General features: G+C 43.6%; 1 protein-coding gene across 1 annotated transcript in view; it reads right to left on the bottom strand.

The window, feature by feature from the left end:
• Window positions 1–564: 564 nt before the first annotated feature.
• Window positions 565–20,800, bottom strand: part of boc (BOC cell adhesion associated, oncogene regulated) — a 33,694-nt gene continuing 13,458 nt past the window's right edge. The window contains exons 2-18 of the mRNA XM_007554544.2: window positions 16,667–16,795; window positions 14,755–15,027; window positions 11,036–11,182; window positions 8,334–8,477; window positions 7,835–8,128; window positions 6,334–6,606; window positions 5,968–6,236; window positions 5,720–5,885; window positions 4,362–4,424; window positions 3,914–4,123; window positions 3,460–3,635; window positions 3,089–3,311; window positions 2,805–2,990; window positions 2,515–2,717; window positions 1,922–2,004; window positions 1,685–1,827; window positions 565–1,559 (exon numbers count right to left, since the gene is read on the bottom strand). Coding sequence (XP_007554606.1) covers window positions 1,393–1,559; window positions 1,685–1,827; window positions 1,922–2,004; window positions 2,515–2,717; window positions 2,805–2,990; window positions 3,089–3,311; window positions 3,460–3,635; window positions 3,914–4,123; window positions 4,362–4,424; window positions 5,720–5,885; window positions 5,968–6,236; window positions 6,334–6,606; window positions 7,835–8,128; window positions 8,334–8,477; window positions 11,036–11,182; window positions 14,755–15,027; window positions 16,667–16,778 — 3,132 coding nt within the window. The 5' untranslated portion in view covers window positions 16,779–16,795 and the 3' untranslated portion in view covers window positions 565–1,392. The remainder of the gene's footprint in view (window positions 1,560–1,684; window positions 1,828–1,921; window positions 2,005–2,514; window positions 2,718–2,804; window positions 2,991–3,088; window positions 3,312–3,459; window positions 3,636–3,913; window positions 4,124–4,361; window positions 4,425–5,719; window positions 5,886–5,967; window positions 6,237–6,333; window positions 6,607–7,834; window positions 8,129–8,333; window positions 8,478–11,035; window positions 11,183–14,754; window positions 15,028–16,666; window positions 16,796–20,800) is intronic.

Below are 20,800 nucleotides of genomic sequence, written 5' to 3'. Positions count from 1 at the left end.
ACAGCAGTTATGAATTAGCTTTTGAAAAAGACGCTGCTTCAAAGGCAGTGAAGAGGAGGCCCAGGACAATCTAATGTTCATATGAACAATCCTTCTTTGCGTCATCTCTAGATGTTTGCTTTAGCTAGCATACTTTTTGATAACTCTAGTATTTTGCCTAACTTTAGCTTTTGTATACCATTTCAAACATGCTAATGTTATAAGGATAACTGTCATTTCTCTGCCTTTTTTTTCTTGCTAACATGTTAGCATATTAGCTGCTGTCAACATAGATTATCTGTTATGCTAACATGCCATTTGTAGCTTATTTGAGAACACCAACGCATAGATCTGAATGTTGTATGACACAAGTATATCAGGCATTGAGCATAACACCCAACAGCAGATAATGCATACTCTTATTTACAGCATAACGCTAGCTTGTTTGTTGTTTATCCTTTTTCCACGGTAAATCATTTTTAATAAAATGATTGTGTTGAGCATTTCACACCAAGTGGCTAGTATATTATAGCCGAAACACCAGCTAATGACTCGAAGCTAGACAAAAGAAACAAAACACCCATAATTATTTTATAAGCTTTTTATTTACATGCAATTGTGCTCCAGCATGTGCAGAAAACAGCCTGCACTCTTTAGGGAGTGTAGATTCAGGATCTCCTTCATTTTGATCACTTTTATGTAATACTTTTTCCACTGACCTGTCAGGAAGGAATAATACTAACACCTGTCACAGCTTCCACACCTGGCAGTCTTTTGGTAACCAGCGAACAAGTAAACAGAAGTGGCTGCAGAGTAAAGTTCAGCTTATCGATGACTGTTATTTTCCAGAATCTCTCCCATTCAGTGATGATTTTTTTTTAAAAATACCATAAACTCCAACAAATAAATAACTATACACAATATATAATCTCATGTACACTACTGAAAACAATGATTTTAAATTGCATACACTTGTTAATAGTTTGTTAATGAAGAGCAAAGTACATTACGTTACAGCTGTACACAGTTTTCGGTTCTTGAGAACGTGATGACAGCACCTCATAATTACAGCATCTGATTGGAGAAATGGTCCCTTTGTTTCTGGTCTGCATAAAGCTAAACACAATGAACATTTAGGAAGGGGTGATGTCTGCGAAGTGAGGAAGGAATGGACGGGTGAGGTCTGGATGTGGAAGTGCTGAATAAATGGAAGTCGCTCTGGAAATGCAGACTCCCTTTGTCAAGGATGTAGAGTGAGCAGATATATGAATTAATCATGTTTTTATATGAAAATACCCATATATACAGTATAATAACACAATTATATGTACAAAAGCATAAATATATAAATATTCTAATACAAAAATAAATATATTCTCTTTTTTTTTCTTTCCTCTGTTCACCAAGAGTCTGTTATGCATCTGTGGTGTCTGACGTCCCTACGTTCTCAGAGGACACTTCATTCGGGAGGATGTTTACTTCCTGTATTGTATCTTGGGATCGTTGCATTGTGGTTGTGGAATAAGAGGAGGTGAAAACACCGTCGTCCTCAAGTGACAAAAGACGGAGAGGTTCCTGTTCTGCAGGAATGAAAGAGCAGGTAAAAATATTTTTAAGATTTTTACATTGGGCAGAATGATGCTCAAATCTCAAAAGGGTTATTTGCAACATTTGTTCCTTCCATATTAGAAGAATCCACACTTACTTTGATTGATGTTTGGCGTGCCGTCACCAAACCCACCACCGCCTCCTGCTTCCTGTGAGCTGAGAAATTCATGGGAAGACGCCAGAAGCTGATGAGTGGAGTCGTCAGGAGAACAGTGGCTCTGTTCCTGATGATCCGCCTCCCTGAGAAAAATATACATTTTCAATGATAGCAGAAGGTTTTTATTTTTAGCTTTACTTAATGAAATGCCATTCGTATAATTCAATAATTATTAACCTGCTGGAGTACTGGTAAAGAGGCAGATGTCCATTTGCCTGTGGGAGAAGCGTGTTGCACTCCAAGTCACAATCCACTTCATCCTGCAAAGTAAGACAACATAAAGGTTTTTATTCAACAATAAAAGAACAAAACATTATTAGTAGTAGCAGAACTGTTATAAAGTTTGTTAGTCAGCAACGCAAAAAGAACAGGAACTATTGCCAAATGTTTTTTGCGAAAAAAAAAAAAAAGGAAAACATCTTTCTGTCCCACCCAAGTGAACAAACCTAGCCAGAAATTAAAATTAGCAAAAGCTTTGAGTTTATTGTCTGGATTGAGATGCAACATTTAGTTATTTAATGAATGTGCTTTTTGGATGAAAAAAAAGGCTTACAAGTATTTCTAGTTTAAAATTAAGCTAATCTCAACCAGTTATAGCCTACAAATGTATTTGTAAAAACATTTTCTTAACTGTTCTCACCAGTATGTTGACACTGGCCTTTAAATGTGCAGTTTTTTGTTGTTTTTTTTTTTTTTACACAGCTCCTGAAATTCTATTACTGATTTTTGTTCCAGTGTACCACATGTCACTTCAGTCAAAGTGTTTTCACCTGCTGCAGTCCTGGAAGGCAGTGCTGAGCTTTTCCGTTCTGGATGTACTCTCCATTTGCGGGGTAAACGCTGCGTGAAGGAGTCATGTGAGAGTCCAGGGGGCAGTGTCCAACCAGGGCCAGTCCCTGCAGAGGAACCATGGTGTACTGACACGCCGACACCGGAGCAGCCACAGTTGGGAAGCATAAGTCTGACGCTTGCTCTGCAGGTAATGGAGTAATGAATTAGGACACGTGCAAAGGCAAACAGCCTGTCATCAAAAACCTGAGGATCTCTGGGGAAAACTCACTCTGCTTGGCCCAGGCTCTCCAGAGACAGAACGGGATGAAGGCGACAATGATGAAGACAAAGGCTCCTAGGACAATACCAACGATGAGGTAGGGGAGGTCACCAGGCCGTGGCACCAGCACGCCGGGGGCTTCAGCCTCCGGATCTGTAGGCTCCGGAGCCCGAGGTCGCGGGTTATTAAGTCGGGCTGAGGAAAAAAATAAATAGAAAAGGCTTAGGAAGATCTTAGTCAGATAACGACATGTTCAAGAAAATCCAACAAACATCCTCTGTAAATGCTCTCACCTTTAGTTTCAAGGATTACTACGTTGCCAAACTCGCTCTCGCCCTTTTCGTTGAAGCTCTGCATCTTGATGTCATACGCCGTTTCCGGCTGCAGGTCGGTGATCGAATGCCAGTACCGGTCCCCCTCCACCACATCCTTCTTGTAGTCGCTGTCATTATCGCTGTCCGTTGGGCGGTAGTAGATGTAGAAACCATAGATGGGCGTGTTGTTCACAGGATCATACTATAGTGAGGAGGTAACGATCACAATGAGCTTTATATCAAACCCAGTTTCCCCGATGTTTTTTTAAGTACATTTGCAGACTTAAATTGGCAAAGTTCAGACATTTCAAACCCTCCCCCGACTGTCAAAAATGTCTTTGGACACGTACCGTCCACTTCAGGATGATCGTGGTCTCATTGATGGCTTCGTTGTAAGTGATGTAAGGGCCATCAACGGGACGCTCGTGGGTTTTCCCACCCACCACAGTGTAGGCCTTGGAGGGGGCGCTGGGTGGACTGGAACCGATTACGTTCACGGCGACCACACGAAACTTATAGGACGTGCCTACAGGGGAGAGGAACGAACATTCGCAATCAGCGGCCCCAGGCTACTCAGACACTTAAAAGGCAGAGTGAAGCAGTTTTATGTTTTCTTTCTCAGAGCAAATGTTATGTTAATTGTAACCTAGTTATGTTTTGATTAATGTCAGTAATCACTGAAATGGCTTTAACTATACTCATTATGGTGATAAATTTACCGACCGAGGAACTTGTAATTACGTAGGGCATCATCGTCATAATTGCATGGAACGACATCCGATAACTCCCCTCCTCCAAACCAACCTTTCTCCAGGCCCGTGATTTCCACAGACAGCCTGGATGGGGGAATGTTCTCCACCGCCGTCACCCAGTCCTCCCCGGGCCTCTTCACCTTCTTGTACTCCACCCGAAATGACTGAATGGGGAAGCCGCGGTTGCCGCGAGGAATCCAAGTCACGTACGCCGAGGTCTCCGTAGCCATGGAGACGGTGGGCTTATCGGGAGCTTCGGGAGCTGCGGAGAGCAGGGTAGGGCGGGGTCAAATATGTAGCGACAATATGGAAATAAATCACAGCACAACAATGCAGCCTCAAAGTGCTCAACTTACTGAGAGCTCATCCTTCAGACAGAAATGCAAGAGAGAAAACTGTTAGAGGAGAGGGTTAGTAGCTGAGGTTAGTCCTAGTTTAGGCCTTTGATGCCATTAGTTGCTGTTAATCAGATTTGTTGCATTCGCAGGTAGAAGGCTTACGAGAGAGGCTTGGTGAAGGGACAGCTGGGGTTTTTGGTGGGTCGTTGGACGCTCCTTTACGCACTGAAGACAGAAAAAAACAAAACTGTTTAGTGCTACAGATATTTTCTTAAGTCGTCTTAAGAAATAATGCAGATTTAATTTCTTTTTGTTGTGAACTATGGGTTTAAAATGGTGAAATCGATGACGGTGCCTCATAAAAAGGGTTCATGCACTTTGAAATTTCACACAATTTGTCACACAAAACCACAAATGACACAAAAAAGTGCAGAGCTGTTATGTGGAAACAATAGGATACACGGTTTTCCAACCGTTTTCACGGAAACAATAAAATCTACATATTTAGACCCTTATCCAAGACAACCCAAAATAAAATCAACTGCAGTCAATTAACTTCAGAAGTCCGCGTCTGTGTTGTTTAATCCGAGAATAAATCTCACGGTTCTGTGAAGACCTTAGAGGTTAGATGGAGAATATTAGTGAACAAACATAATCATGAAGACCAAGGACCATAGCAGACAGGTCAGAGGTCAAATTGTGAAGAAATGTAGACCTTCTATAGAGTTCAAACCAGGCTTGAAAATCTCAGAGCACTGTTCAATCCATCTAAAAACGGAAACCTGCAGGAAACTGCAAATCTACCAAGAGACGGCTGTTCATCTAAACTGACAGGTCAGGCAAGCAGAGACCAATAATCAGTGAAGCAGCCAAGAGGCTCAAAGTAACCCTGTGAAATGAACAGATCCACAGCTCAAGTGGCAGAATCTGTGAACACAGTGTATTATAAGGCTGGCGGGCCGCCACGCTTTACTTGTGCCCCCACCAGGCCTAGCATTGCTCATTTATTTTATTTTCTTTTTTTTTTTTTCTTTTATGTTGGCCTTTTTTAAAAAAAGTCTTTATAGTTGGTGTTCAGATATTAATCTTCCAGTTTTCCAATGACACGTGATTATCGAGTGAATTTTTTTCACATTTTCCATCAACTTTAAGCATTTTTCAACTCAGAAACACAGCGGGCCACTGGATGAATGACTGCCGGGCGCCCCACCCGCCAGGCTTAGCAAGTTTTCTGGGGGAAACATTGCAACATCATGACTCAAGTATGAACACAGTGAACAAGCAGAAGGAGGAGCTCAGACAGATGATACCCATATTGAATTTTTAGGCCAACATGCCATTCCTTTGGTATAACATGGTAGTTCCGGCAAGGTTAGAAACCTTAGAAGGTTTAGGCAAATATTCCCCACTTCTGATTGGAAAGGTCCCCCCACCCCCAAAAAAAAAATATTTTTTTACTCAAGAAAGAATTACATGGGATTGAAAATATGCCAATAAGTTATGACATGTGTCTGTCATACCTTTGCCAGTCCTGAAGGTCATCATGGCCGGCTGTCCCAAACCAGCACAATTCTTTGCAGCCATCTCTACTTCATACAAGCTGTCTGGCTGCAGTTTGGTTAGAATCAGCTTATGGAGGGAACCTGAGATACTTCGAGTGATCCACTCAGCAAGAGGGGGTCCCTCCTAGAAGTAAAACCAGGACTTGGTCAGAGAGAAAAGAGGAAGAGGTGCCATGTAGATTTAGTTTAGTAAGAGCCCTCGTTACCTTTCTGTATTTGATCACATACTCCAGCACAGGGGACCCTCGTTCATGCCGAGGCCTCCAGGTCAGCTCATAGTAGTCGGCCTTGCCTGTTCGAGGCTGGCTGAGAATAATGGGGGCTTCTGCAGGTAATATTTGTCCCGGTAACGAGGAGCAGTCCAGAGGCAGCGTGGCTCCGGCGGTCCCAGGCCTTACAGGAGGCTGCTCCTTCAGCACTTTATCAGGACTGAGGGGGCGAAAATTAGGGGGCAGCCTTCCCCGAGATGAAATCCCTAACAGAACAAAGAAAAACACACACCCTATCAAATCTGAAGGCTTCCAGATACAGAGAGAAACCTCGCTGCGGAGCACCAATTTACAGCAGCTTACCGGTCGATACCGTGATGAGGCGAGCAGAGGCCTGCGAACTGCCCAGCCCGTTCTCCGCCATGCACTGGTACAGGCCATCGTCCTGAGAGCTCACGTTGGAGATGCGCAGCGCCCGCGAGGTGAGGCGGTGGCGGGAGGACTGAGCGAGGGGTCGGGCGTTGTGGAGCCACGTCACTGAGGGAGTGGGCTTTCCTCGGGCCTGACAGATGATCCGCACAGTTTCTCCGAACGCAACCTCCTGCTGCTGCAGCTCTATGGTCACCAGAGGAGGCTCTGCAGGAGGAATGGTACACATGAGGGTTAAGAGTCTGTGGGTTTTATATAAGACACCTTAGAGCGGAAAGAAAAGGATATTTGGTTTTCCGCATTTTGCATTTTCAAAAACCTGAAAGAATTTTCATGTATTTAGTTCCTTACTCTGATACCCCAAAATGAAGCCCGAGGGGACACAGCAAATATATGGACGAAGGTGTTCCCATCACATGAGTCCAGAACTGAACGTTTTTTAGTCTATGTGCAAATCACTGAAACACGGTGGTGGCTACATTATGCTACAGGGGGTTTTTCTTCACCGAGTAAAAGAAAGCTGGTCAGAGGTGTCTGGAAAGTCAATACAGAAAGAAAACCCGTTAAAGCCTCCAAAGATGTTGAGACTGGGTGAAAAGTTTACTGCCCAGACCCTAAACATGCAGCCAGAGCTGCAATGGACAGGTTTAGATCAAAGAGTATTCATGTGTTAGAATGGCCAAGTCAAAGCCCAGACCAAAAAATAATTAGGAGCCTGTGGCAAGAAGGAAAAAAGTGACGCTCTTCATCTCATCCAACTAGGCTTGAGCTATATTGCAAAAACCAAAGGGGCTTTTGCAATTGTTTCTGCAATTTTAGGTTTTGTGTAGTAAAAAAATTTAAAATAATCTTTCCATTCACTTCACGGTTAAGTTCCACCTTGCATTGGTCCAGAGCATAAAATTACGACGAAGCACTCCGAAGTTTGCATCCGTTATGCAACAAAACATGAAAAAGTTCAAGGGGTGCAAATAGTTTTGCAAGTCACTGTACATATTAAAAGGTTTGTGTGTGCAGAGTGAGCCTAGACTCACTAGTTGATGGTTGGCTGCTTGTGAATGGGGGGTAAAGACAGAACTCATTACAACTACAGCAGCGCTCTTGACTTTAATTAGAGCCAGCTGCAGAGAGACAAGCTCACAACACATTAACACAAACATGCACGCACGCACACGCACACTAAATCACTGTAAAAACAGCCATCCATAACCTAGACACGTTCAATCAAGTGCAGCTACAGAATAAAGAGCCCTGTCTCCAGCCTGTCTTCTACGCCTCTGCACACGCACACACACACACACACACACAGACACAACTCTGTCTTGCTGCTTCGCCAAGCAGGAGACAAAATAATAATTCCCAAACTCATGACCCAGACAAAAAAAATACAGCCAAATTAGCGAGAGACTCGGAATGCAATAAATCATCTGCTCACCAAACACTTGAACGTCGTAGAGCACGGTGGCGGAGCGGTCCGAGACCACGCCGTTGTCCGCTCTGCAGACGTACGTGCCCGAGTCGCCCTCGCTCACGGCGTCGATCAGCAGGTTGCTCAGCAGAAAGCGCGTGTTGTTGTGAGAGCGCAGGTCCAGCCCGTCCTTCGCCCACGTGACCTGCGGGGTGGGGATGCCGCTGGCCACGCACTCCAGCACCAGCCGCTGGCCTTTGGTCACCATGATGGATCGGGGCGCCGGCGGGTAGATGATGCGAGCTGCTTCGGACGTGGAGCCTGGAAGAGAGACGGAGAGAGTCGAGATACGGACGATGAAACTGGGAGTGAGATGAAACAGATGCTGAATTAAAACATCTACGCATTTTAATCTTTGACTATTGTAAAATAGGAACTCTACCACCGTGCTGTCGTTACTGTGTTCTTATGGTCATAAGTTTAGATTTTTTTTGCCTTGATGTCGACGTTCAGAACCGAGACTCACGGCGAATGCGCAGGCGATCGGTGGATCTGGACGTTTTGACCTCCTGAGTGACAGGATTGTAAGCGGCACACTTGTACGGCCCCTCGTCGTCCTGGGTGGCGTTGGCTATCTGCAGGTTCCCTGATGGCATGATGAGGTAGTTTCCTAAAATAAAATAAAAAGGAGAAAATACATGCTGGATGAGAGAAGCCCAACAGACAAAGAATGAGATCTACTTCAGTGGATCCAAAACCTAAAAAGGGCTCCTGATCTGGCTTTACTTCTGTTTTTAAACCATTGCATATGTCATCAAGTAGATATAAAATGCAAAAATCTCCAATTATTCAGTTTGATCATATGTCATTTGCTGAAAACTTTATATGATCCCCACCCATTTGCATTTATTGTGCTTTTGCTCCCCATTTTTGCAAAATGGACCTGATCATGATGTCCAAACCAAAACCTAATGATGGGAGTCCTGGAACCACACTTTATCGCAGTAAGCTATGAGAACTTAAGATCTTTTATGCAAGATTGGATGTCATACGGTTAACGGCTGCTTTTCGTTTCAGAATGTTGGTTATGAAACAATCTTAACCCAGAAGCAGAAACGTGTGATTCACATCCAGTGCTGGTTAAAGTGCAAAACAAAAAACAAAAAAACAATAAAAACTAAAGAGCATAGCAAGGTTGCCAACTCTCACTCTCCTGGAGTGATGAGAGTTCTTCCATTTCTCACTCTGCCCAGATAAATCTCACTGCAAATGTGGAAAGCTGAGGACAGCTGTTTATGATTGAGTCAACACAGTTAGTCAGTCGGTTCTCTTTAGAGTCCTGACTACCCTCTGCGCATGTTTGCAGTCTTTGGTGTCGTTTCCTCAGGATGGCTAAGAGTTGATGCTTCCTCTCCGTCCCTGAAAACCTGCAAGTCCTCCCAACTATAGCCCTCCAATGTCATCCGCCACCAATCACCTCCTTAGTTTTTATGTGAAAGAGAGAGAAGTTTGTTTTTTTTTTTCCCACTTCATCACCAAACTTTAGTTGCACTGAAATATTTAACGGTGAAGTTGCCTATATGCGTGGCAGCAGCACAGTCAGTTAAGAGTGCTTGGGGGGGAAAAAAATCTGTTCCTGAAGGCATCCTGGGAGGATTACCAGAGTTAGAGAGAAAGAGAGCATATCAAAATATTCACCCAAACAATCGCATTACTTTGCCAAAATAAACCAAACCTTGTTAAGCTGTTTCCATAGCAACATAATACTGATACAAGCTAATTTAATTGCATCAGTAGCATTGTAGATTTCACAATAACGACCTCACCTGCAGCCCCTGTTTCAGTCCAACAAAAAAGTAAAAAGGCACTGAGAAACAACATTTTTTCCAAAAACAGTGAATGTGTCACACTGAAACAATCCCAGGCTGCACTTACAACAACACATTTCAGTGTGGAAGTTGTTACTAAGGGAAGAAGAATATGTTCCCTGTTATCAACTCTTAGTTACCCAACTTATTGCAGTAAAGTTTCTCTGTTTAATCCCTTCGTCATGGAAATTTGGATTTTAGAAATGTTGGCAGTCTTTTGCAATTCCCACACGTCAACATTAATCATGTCATCTCTGTTTGAGCCGTGTAACAGACTGCTCTCTGTCGCAGCGCCTCATAAATAATGAAAAGTCGCAGGGAGCTTCTTAAAGCTTCTGAACAGTTGCGATGGTTGGGGGGGAAAAAAAGATTTAATAATCCAACGCAAAGAGAGGAAAATCTAAGCTTTTTCACCCAAAAGTTAAATTTGTTTATCTGAATATTGTGTGATGGCCTCAATTCTATTTTTTTTTACTTGAATGTATGGTCTGTTTTGTAAAGGAGACGTGCTGCATGTCTTTATTTCTACAGATACATTTGTCCCAAAATGTTAAGATTCCCAGAACGAGACAACCCTCTTGCTGAAAACGAACCGCTTTTGACAGATCTGGTCCTTCGGTGTATTGCGCGTTCAACTCAAATGTTGGCAACTCTGGGCACAGCAAAGTATTTTTATCCACTCACGACTACTGTATTCGATATCTCGCAACAGTTATGACAAAATGTGTGACTAGCAACCACCTTTAGCAACAGTTTGATTTATGGAGGTGTTTGGCAGAGTTAATTTACTCTGTGGTCAGGGTTTGTTTACTTGGCCTCTAGAGTCATTAAAGGCACAAAGGCAGCTGAAAATACATTAGGGCACTTTGGAACAAGAGGATGACAAAGAAGAGAAGCTAAATGAAAATAAGAACAACAACAACAAAAAAAAAAAAGTCCACGTTGCAAAACTTTGGTTTGTAACATGAGCCCTCAGAGCCATTCCATTAAAAGGCTGCACTATCCCAACTGGCCACATAGTGGCGCCCTCGATTCTGAGTCAGAACAATCCGCCAGCTTTCGACAATGTGGAATTCATTTCCTCGCAGATAAGAGGCAGATATCAGTACCTACGGCTCCCAGGCATCATCAGCATACCAGTGACAAACCACTGGAGCTTTTTTCTTTTCTTTCAGGAGACTCAGAAGTAAAACCATTTGAAAAATAAACAACTACATTCCCACGTTGCGACATTCCCCAGATAACGGCCTTATCGCAGGCATTACGGAGCGGTCAGAGGGGAGGATTACAGCATTCCTGTAAATAATGGAGACAGTTTAGGAATTGAAATGGGACGCGGGACGAGAACGAGGAGCGTTACCTTTGGACGTCTCCAGCCACTCCTGTTTGACGCTGTAGCGGACCTGAGCTTTGGGCTGACTCTCCGGGAGGTGACACTCGATGACGGCCGTGTTGCCCTCGTCGACTTCTATCTCCTGCTGGATGTCGGGCTCGAAATCCCGAAGCTCTGCAACAAGCACACAGAATGACGGAAACGGTCAGAAAGCTGCGCGACTGCTTCGTTTCAGCAGCCAAGCGCACCGAATAAAACTCATCAAGCTGCACATGTACACAGTCAGTCCTTAGCTTTCGAAGCAGAGAAACCACAATATTTTGAGCAATAATAACTGCGCTGTCTCCGTGCTGAGTGTCTGTCACAGCAGCTTCACTCTGCTGTGTTGCAACCACATTGTTTCTCTTCTTCCCCACTGTGTGATCCAGTTAAACTTGCTGGAATTTCATAAAAAATGATTTTTTTTTTGTTTTTTTAAATCACTCCAGTTTCTTGTTTTTTCTTGTAATCAAAATAGTTTCATTCAAAAGCCAAAAAAAGGGGGTCTCTGTACTACCCGAGGAGGTCTCATCAATCCTCCCCGACATCAGCTCGGGACTGGAACTGATTCGGAGCCTGTGGGAAACGTGGGAGCGGGATTACTGGAGCCATGTGCTGCGATGCGACCGTGTTCCTGCAGACACAGAGTCTGCGCGGCCTAGATGATCATCTGACCCCGTGACCCTCCTCCCCTCCTTTAAAAAACCCCAGCCTGAGCGGCCCAGAGGGCTGAGCAGGACGGGTCAAAGGTGAGAGAGTAGAGTTACAGGGGCAGATTTCCAGTTTGGGCTTCGAGAGGAAGCGGCGAAGCCCTGCTCTTAAGAGGCCGGAACCAAACAGAACCCCAGAAAGCAAAAGCCGAGGGAAGAAAAAGAGGGCAGGGAGAAGCTTTGGAGAGGGAGGGAGAGCAGGAGAAATTCGTCAAGGAGGAGTTCAAGAGTGAAATGAAAGATAAATAAAACTTCTTGTGGAGCGTAATTAAACGTCTACCAGTTTTTTGTTGATTTATTCTTAACAAACACAGGCTCTCCGTTCTTTCCAGAGGTGCTATAACTCCTGTGTTGTTCTTGGACCGGTCACACACTTTAGCACAAAAGAAAAGGGGGGAACAGGGGGAGGAGGGAAGCTGCAAAAGAGAGAGAGAGAGAAAAAAAAGAGCAGCTGATCAGATTTATACACGGCTCTGACTCAATAAGCAAATCTCAATCAGGGCTTTGGTTTCCACCACGATGTAGTCAGATCACTGGCGCAAACACGTCCACGGCAGATTAATCTGCCATTCGTGCTGGATGTGAACCCCCTGCCAGCATCTGGAGGAGCTTTGATGGGAGAAATGAGGGAGGCAGATCAGGGTACACACACACACACACACACACACACACACACATTCAACAGCTCCATCTCAAGACTCTGTCAGCGCCGATTCTGAAAGATGAGAATCCAAGCCAGGGCATGCAAAGCTTTAGAGGTGTGTGTGTGGCGCTCCATTTGCTAAATCAATCGGGTGCCGTTTTTACATCCCCAGCCTTCGCATCTATTCTCTACCCCCCCCCCCCCCCCAACCCCATTTACACCTCTGAACCCTCCGTTTAACTCCCCCCTCCCGCATTCTTCACCGAAACAACCTTTCAGAATACCTTTCAGGTGTGCGCGCGCGTGCGAGACCTTTTTTTGTGCGAGCGAGCATCCCTGCACGCACAGAGGATTGATTGTATGCATAAAGTGAAGCAGACCTCCCACACCAGGGCAGCTTGGCAGGGCCCACGAAAAATATTTCAAGAAGAGACAGTGTATTCATCATTTTTATGCGCAGCAGCAGGAGGCCTGTCTGTGTTTTTGCGTCTGAATCCGAACATGTTTGTGCAACGTGTTGTGCAGATATACGGCGGGGCTTGATTGTCAGCGCAGGAATTTGAGCGAGCAGCTTTTAAAGTACTGCCAAAGAGAGACAGAGAGAAAGAAAAAAGAGGGTTGGGGTGGATTTGGATGGTGCAGAGGGTCTGGAATCAACCTAGACTGATGGTAAAAAACATGTGCGTACAGTTAAGAGGGCTCAGGAGGAGAGGAAAGCAAGAGACATTTTTTTTTTTGTTTGTTTTGTTTTTTTCAGAAGCCAGCTCCCCATCTGGATGTTCCAGCATGATTTATACACATTCAAATGTTAATGCCTGTGTACAACGCCTTGCAGGAGTATTTATGCACCTATGGCGCTTTTGGAGAGGTTTAAAGCACATCTCTCGGAGCACTTATCGCAACACTCATTATCTCAACATGGAAAGAGCACGCAATGCTCACTGAAAAAGAGGTGGCGGTGTCATGCTGTGGGGGGATGTTTTTTGCAAAAGACTCGGGAGAAGATTTGCTAAATAGCTCAAGTTCAGTCAGGTTAGACGGAGAAAATCAGCTAAACGAAATAGGCAACATTTTTAGACTCAAAAGGGGAAAAGATGATGAACCCTGAAAGATCTGCAGCTGAGCGGGCTGGAAACAATGCATACCACAAGTTTTACATTTCAATTTGAGAAGAGAATCAAAAGCCCAGGAGTCATTTTCCTTACGCTTCGTAATTATACCGTCGGTTCTGTTGGTCATAAACTCCCCATAAAATACATTAACGTCTGTGTTTGTTAGGAAATAAATGTGAAAACATTTTGCGAGGCGCCAGAGATGCTGTGCTGGAAAGAGGAAAGATGAAGAGATCAGTGCTGCAGATGACAAAAAAAACAAAAAAAACAGGGGAAGGTAAAGAGCAATGAAAACAAGGAGGAGGAGAGAAAGTGACAGGGAGTGAAAATGTGCAGAGAGAGAGAGAGAGATGTGTGAGAGTGTGAGTGTGACGTCTCGTCTCATCTCCTGTCAGGGTCTTGTCTCAACTGGCCTAAAAACACCCAGAGCTTCCCAAGTTGAGGCAACTTCACACATCAATCACATCTGTGCATGTAAAACAATACTGTTAACAGCAGCCCTGCCTAAACCCATATCCTCCGCCAACCCCAGTCCCTACCCACACACACACACACACACACACACACACACACACACCAGTCTTATCTCCCTCCAGCCCTCTTCCCAATAATGGGGCCGTAATTTCTGACCAGGCCTGCTGTCAGGCCCTGTGGAGTGGAATGTGGAGTTGAGAGGAGCAAAAAAAATAAAAAAAGGAGCCACTGAAGGTAGAGGGCCCCCACGGTGAGCGCCGGTCCCTTCTTTTCCCCCCTGCTCAGACCGGCCCCCGGCCCCAGGGTCCCCTCCATTCCTGAAGCTCATGTTTCACAGTTTCAGGCCTTCTCTCAGTCCCATGATCCATATCAAATATAAGAGTGCAGACTTGGTGCAGCCAAGCACTGAAAGCATGAGGAATCATTTATTTTAACTAATAGATCAATATGACTCACTATCAAAGCAGCTGCTTTTGTCCAACTGAACACACGAGCGTTGAAGTTCTCATCCGATTTTCAGCGCAAGAAGAAAAACGTCAGATAGTTTTAGCCCTCAGTAGAGCCCAGATTCAAACAGGCTATAACCGCTGGAAAAGTACAGAGTTTACAATGTATTGATAAAACTTTTAAGCAAACAAATACCACCTCCTCACTGTTTTTGTTCTACTCGAGGAAAATCAACTTGAGGGAGCCTTTTGGATACTCTGACTAAACCATAAAGAGGCCTGCGTGTTTATTTGTTACGGTTTTGTGTGGGCGACTACTCACTGGCAGCGGTGACGTTAGCAGGCACGCTCGCCAGAGAACCAGCGCCGGTGCTGGCCACACACTGGTATCTGCCCAGCGTCCGGTTGGTCAGAGCGGGGATGAGGAGGCTGCCCGGGACCAGCACCACGCCCAGATCGCCGCTCGACAGCTGCTCGCCGTTCAGACACCAGCCGAGCTTGGCCGAGGCGGGACGGGCGCTGCAGCGCAACACGACGCTGCCTCCCAGCTTCTGCACCACAGACACGGGCTCCTCGGTGAACACCGGCACCTCATCTGAAGAGACGAATATACAAAAGCGCCGAGATCAGGGTTAAGAGCAGAACAGCGTGTGAAACCTACACAGCAAAAACACAAGATCTTACTAAGTATTCTAGTCTAGTTTCTCTTGCAAATATGCTAGCACACTTGAAAATGAGACTATGCTAACTTACAGGAAACTGTTCAGCGAAAATAGTTAAATAATCTGCCAGTGCAACTAGTACCTTCCTTATCAATATTGAAGAAGTTTTGACTCTTACATTGTTGAACAGCTACTTGTAAGTTAGTTTCATCTTATTTTAAGCATACTAACATATTTCCACTAGAAACTAGTCAAAAATACTTCGTAAGATTTGGTGTTTTTGCGTTACACAAGATTCGTACATGGGCTGCACAGTGGCGCAGATTCACACACATTTTCCTGCCATGTTCTCAGCCCTTCTGAGGACATTTATAAGTATAAATACAAAAAGAGTATAACGAATGCACTAAACAGTAGTCAGTTTTCAAATGTCCCAGCTGGAAAGCACAGAGACAGGAAGGAAAAAAGAGGAATACTGAGAATATACATGAATTTTGTACAAATGGACCAGATGAATGGAAGATTAATTAAGAGAACTTTCTTTCTCTCCATCTACCTACTTATCCATATAGATGCACTATTAAACTTTACATCTACATCAAATTTGGTGTAGATGTTGGTGTACTACCTACTAATCAAACTAAATCGACTAATAACAAATAATTCAATCAACTACCTTCACTGATTAATTTGATTAATGAGGAACCGACTCCAGCTTTCTATACAAAGCTTCTTTTCATCTCCAGTTTCGCTCATGGTGGCGATCCAAGCCCGTCCAAATTACCTCCTTATTCAAATCTATTTCAAATAAACTGCTGCTGCCAGACATATAAAACAGTTCACTCCCTGTGTTGAAGCCAGAAAACGTCCTGGCACGACTTATCATGCACCAGGTGTTTAGAAAAACTAAATGTACTGGGCACTTGGAACGGGAGGCTACACGGAGTACCGTCCAATGAGAGGAGGTCGGAAATGGCACGGAGCGGTGTTATTATGATTAATAAAACTACAGAATAGTGGAAGAAATCTAAAATCTAACATTCTTTTAAAGCATATTCAATGGATATTGGTGAAAAAATGGATATTGGTGAAAAAAGTCTATTATTTCAGTAAATATATTTAAATGTGTTTATTCCTGTCCATTGTGATGATTACAATTTACAGGGAATGTAAAATAATCTGTTTCTTATGAAACTTTACTTTTACATAAGATCAATAAAAAAAAAAACTTTCAATACACAATAACTGTGTCGCAGTCATTTTTCAGCCTACAATTTCTAAGTGTTGTATCCAAACATATTAATAGATGAGTGGAAAGAGAAAGTGTGGCAGACATAAACTGAAAGTAGTGGATAGCTTTGATTGTAATTTACTGAGAAAGAATTGAATTAACTATAAATCATGAGGACAGAAATGGAAAAAAATAAGGGGTTCAAGTTAAGACCCTGCATGCAGTAATTAAGTACATCAAGTGAGTTTTAGTTTAATTAAATTACAGTTCACTCCCTGTGTTGAAGCCGTCAGGCCCTGTGGAGTGGAAACAGATGAACTTTCAGTCGTTTTTGAACTCACAAGTGGTTGAAGCGCCGCTCTGCAGGCAGCACAGCAGAACTGCACCCAGAGCACAAAACACTGGAGCTTTTCTCTTTTTCATCCAAGGAGTCCAGTCTTGCTTTCCAGACATTTTCCATGCACTGTGCCCTGAAAAACACAACAGATAATGATTAGAGGGTCATTTACATACTTAGCGCAGTGAAAACAAACAGCCTAAGCACAGTTAATCTGACTGGCTCACACAAAAACACCAACACCTGCGCCAAAAAAACACACGATTCGACTGGGAGACAAACAACGCTCACCAAAAAAGGCAGCCCTTGAACTCATACATGCACTCCTCTGTCAGCTCGGATCTAGCTTGTGTACGCGCGAACAAAAACAGGCAGCCATTAACACAACCCAGGTGAGGTGGCTGCACTCTGCAGCACCCTCAGCAGCCAAAACTCCAGACACAAATAAAGCCTTTCTTTTCTCTCAACCCCCATTCCTCCGCCTGCACCCGCACTCCAGCCTGCACTCATCAAAGGGGCGCCCTCATTCAGCGGGCCGTAACCTGAGCCCGCCGCCTTCCCACTCAGGTGTAACCGATACAGGTAGAGGGGCTTAGACGGAGGAAGGAGGGAGGGAAGAGGAGAAGGGGAAAACACATAGGCAGCATTCAGGAGCTGGGACAAAGAGCAACTAATGAGAGGCAGGACAGAAGAAGGGGATGTGGGAGGGGGGAATGTACATCCCAGCAGTGATGAGTGTGTTGAAGGTAGAGGAGTGCTATTTTATCCCCCAGAACAGAATATATTGAAAGTAATAGCCGGTATACGAACAGCTAACACACAGAGAAGAGCTTTTCTCTCCACTGTCGTCTTAGCCAAGTTTCCTGAATTCTTTCCTGTCAGGTTAAACTAACAACTTCCCGTCAGGATGAGGAGGGTGGTCCTCCAAAAGTGAACTTCTCTTTCTCCCCCTTTTACTCCTACAAACATACGATTGCATGCCTCTGAACACACTCAGCTGTCCTGCAGTAGTGGAAGCAGAACACAACTTTCACATTTATCCTATTAGAGCAGGAGGAACGATTAATGGCGCTCTCTCGCACACAAATACAGACTTGTGTTACGGGCTTAGGATGGGTTGGGGATTGGGGGGGCGGGGGGGGCAAAAAAGGAGAAACAGTTAGTGGAAACTCTTACAGCGCACCTCCATCATCTAATGGGAGCCGTAAAAAACGTTTTGCTGCCAGGCACATTTATTGAAAATGAGCAGAGGAGGCTAATGGAAAAACAGCTCCCAATGTCTGCAACTGCTAAACCAGACCACACATTGCTCTGCAGAAACCTGAATGTGTAAACAACTCCAAATGATGAATTCAGATGAAAACAGCAGCAGCAAGCCATTCGCATGAAAACACAATGTGCGGTGCTGCAAGTTACTGTAACTTTCAACAGACTTTTTTTTTTTTTTTTTTCTCAATACACATTGAAATAAATTTGGGGTTTTTTTCCGTGTCAGTTTGGATGCAGCATCACAAGTACCTAGCCAGTAGAAACAGGCCCCTTGTCCTAACTGTAATACTCTGGTGTAAAAGGCAGAAAACATGTGATCTTCTGTTTATTTCTTGAAATCAATCATGGTGGACTCGCATGCTGCTGAGAGAAGAGTGCTGAAATAGAAGGCGAGGACTCCTGAAATGAGCAATTATTAGGCAGGCTTTTACACGAAGCAGATTCTGTGAGTCAGACTTCATGAGTGGCCCAAATGCTTTCAGTTTGAGTAGATTTTAGTACTGCTTTCCTTCCCCATCCGATGTAATTTATAGTGTGTTGATATGGATTGTAATTTTATTTAATTTTTTTTTTTACTTCTTACAAGTCTGACAGTCCCAAGAGTTTTTTTCCCCCCCCATCTTTCAATGACAAGGGGACCACACCAAAGCCAAAATCTGGCATGACCACCGGGTGGGTAAAAACTGCATAAAGTTAAATGCAGGGTGTGCAATTAATTGCAATTGATCACATTTTAATTAAAAACTATAAATCAACAAAATAAACTACATTCTCAATTCAAAAACCCTATTTGCTGCCAAACTACTGAATAAATAGACAAGTGAGCACAAAAACAAAGATATTTATTGTTTATTCTCTTAAATAGGTTATTCATCCATCAGGCAAAGTCTTATTCTACCCATTCAGATTTCAAATGTCTCAGGAACCCCTAATCATTCGTGCAACTTCTTTGAAAAAACACTTTAAAATTTTTAACTGTGGACCCAACAATGGCGTTGGGAACATCTTTGCTTGCTGCCGTTTGTTTGTTGCAGATGTTTTGCATTAAGATGGTATTTTAGGCTTGAATAAACCAGTGATAGGCCAACTCCTTTTTGTCCAACATCCTAACAGATCGTTTTGAGGCAGGAATTGGAATAGAAACAGAAACACTGATCCGTAGCGAGCCAAGAGTAGCAGCTTTGTCATACGTTGCTGCTATTCACAGATGTTGCTTGTGTGTCAGCTTTAAGGGCGTACCAGAAACAACACGCAAGTACAAAGGTTCCACGCAGAACTTTTGTAGGCTAAAAAATAAATAAATAAATAAATAAATAAATAAATAAATAGTTCTGATCTAACAATAAATCATTGAAATGCAACATACATTCAATTACATGTCAGTGAATAGCTAGTTGCTAAAGTCATCTCTGGACAAAACACAGCATTAGCATTATTAGCTTGTTCTGCTAATAGCAATTATCCTGGAAGAACTGACTTTTATAGACAACATAACTATATTCTGTTGGTTTTTATTTTATTTTAGATGACAATTAGCTCTGAATTTAAAAAAAAAAAATCCATTCAGACACTGAAGTCTTTATCAATCTTCTCAAAACCTGGTGGTTATCTCGAGGAGTTTTTGTTTTATCATCATCATCATTTCACAGACCAACAGACTAATAGTATCAAAATGACCAGAGACAAAATAACTATGGTGCCTTCTGTAACCTCTGGAGGAAGCCTCGCAGATTTGTTCCTTCTCATTCACTCTCTTGTCCACAGAGAGGCCCATCGGTAGCGGGTTTACTCTGTAAACAAACAGCAAACTGCTTGGATCCAGGAGGCAGCAGAGCTGAAGGCCTGTGGCTTCTGTGGCTGTTTGCATTATGGACACAACTCAGGACAGCTGGCTGCACATGTGTATCGAGCACCTGTCACAGCTGCGAGAGTCAATACCTGTAAACCACACTGAGCGACCAGCCAAGCGGACACACAACGGGTTACGCTGCCCCGCTTTGAAACCGCTTACCTGTTCGGTTTGTTGCAAAATCGGCAGACGGACGACATGACATGAGCAGAGACAGAGATAATGCTTTGTTGTGTCAGCGGTTTTGAGTAGGCCCCTCGTCGTATATCATCGGTCCCTAAAAGGCAGCCCTGTTCCTCTGAGCCTGTCTGTCTGATTCATTAGTCAGCTGGGTCCTCTGTTTGCTTTGCCTCAAGATGAAAAGTTGGCCTGACATCTATGTCCAAGTTTTTCCATCCATCGCTCCCAGAGAGGTCACAGACATAGAGGCAGATGGAGCCTCCTACGCATCAGGGTGACTGATAAAACACAGAGCATCCACCCGGACAGCTCCACTAAATTAGCAGCTCGGCTTGTGTTTGCATACCGAGACCTTTTTGTTTTAGCCTCAACACAAGGAACACCGCAGCATGGCGAACTTCTAAAATACAGTCTTGCATTGCAGGTATAAAACAGCTTGAGCTTTCCAAATTAGGCAGTTCAAGGAGAAAATGGCATTTCTGTAACCACATTAAAAGATAGAGTAAAGAATTTCTTAGAATCAAGCAACTAAAACAGACCGCTTCCGCTTGATTTATGGGTATTTTTTCTGTCTGGAGAACAGAGAACAGTTAGAGCAGACATCAGGCCTAAAGACGTTCATGAAAGGCGACAAAGAACAAAAAAACAAAAGTTATATAACTTCAGCTTCTCATAGAGCTGCTTTGATGGCTGTAGAGTAGCTCGATGGAAAGAAAACACATTCCTAACATTACAAGTCGTGGATCTTCATTAAGAGCAGTTAGTTTATTGTGGTGGCAGCTTGTTTCATGTTAAATAAACACCTTTAATTACAAAAGTAACCATTCAGCCAGAATAATT

This window comes from Poecilia formosa, unplaced genomic scaffold (assembly GCF_000485575.1).
Source record: "Poecilia formosa unplaced genomic scaffold, Poecilia_formosa-5.1.2 Scaffold64, whole genome shotgun sequence".
Lineage (NCBI taxonomy): Eukaryota > Metazoa > Chordata > Actinopteri > Cyprinodontiformes > Poeciliidae > Poecilia > Poecilia formosa.
The sequence above is the reverse complement of the archived record's forward strand: the minus strand, read 5'-3'. Positions and strand labels throughout refer to the sequence as shown.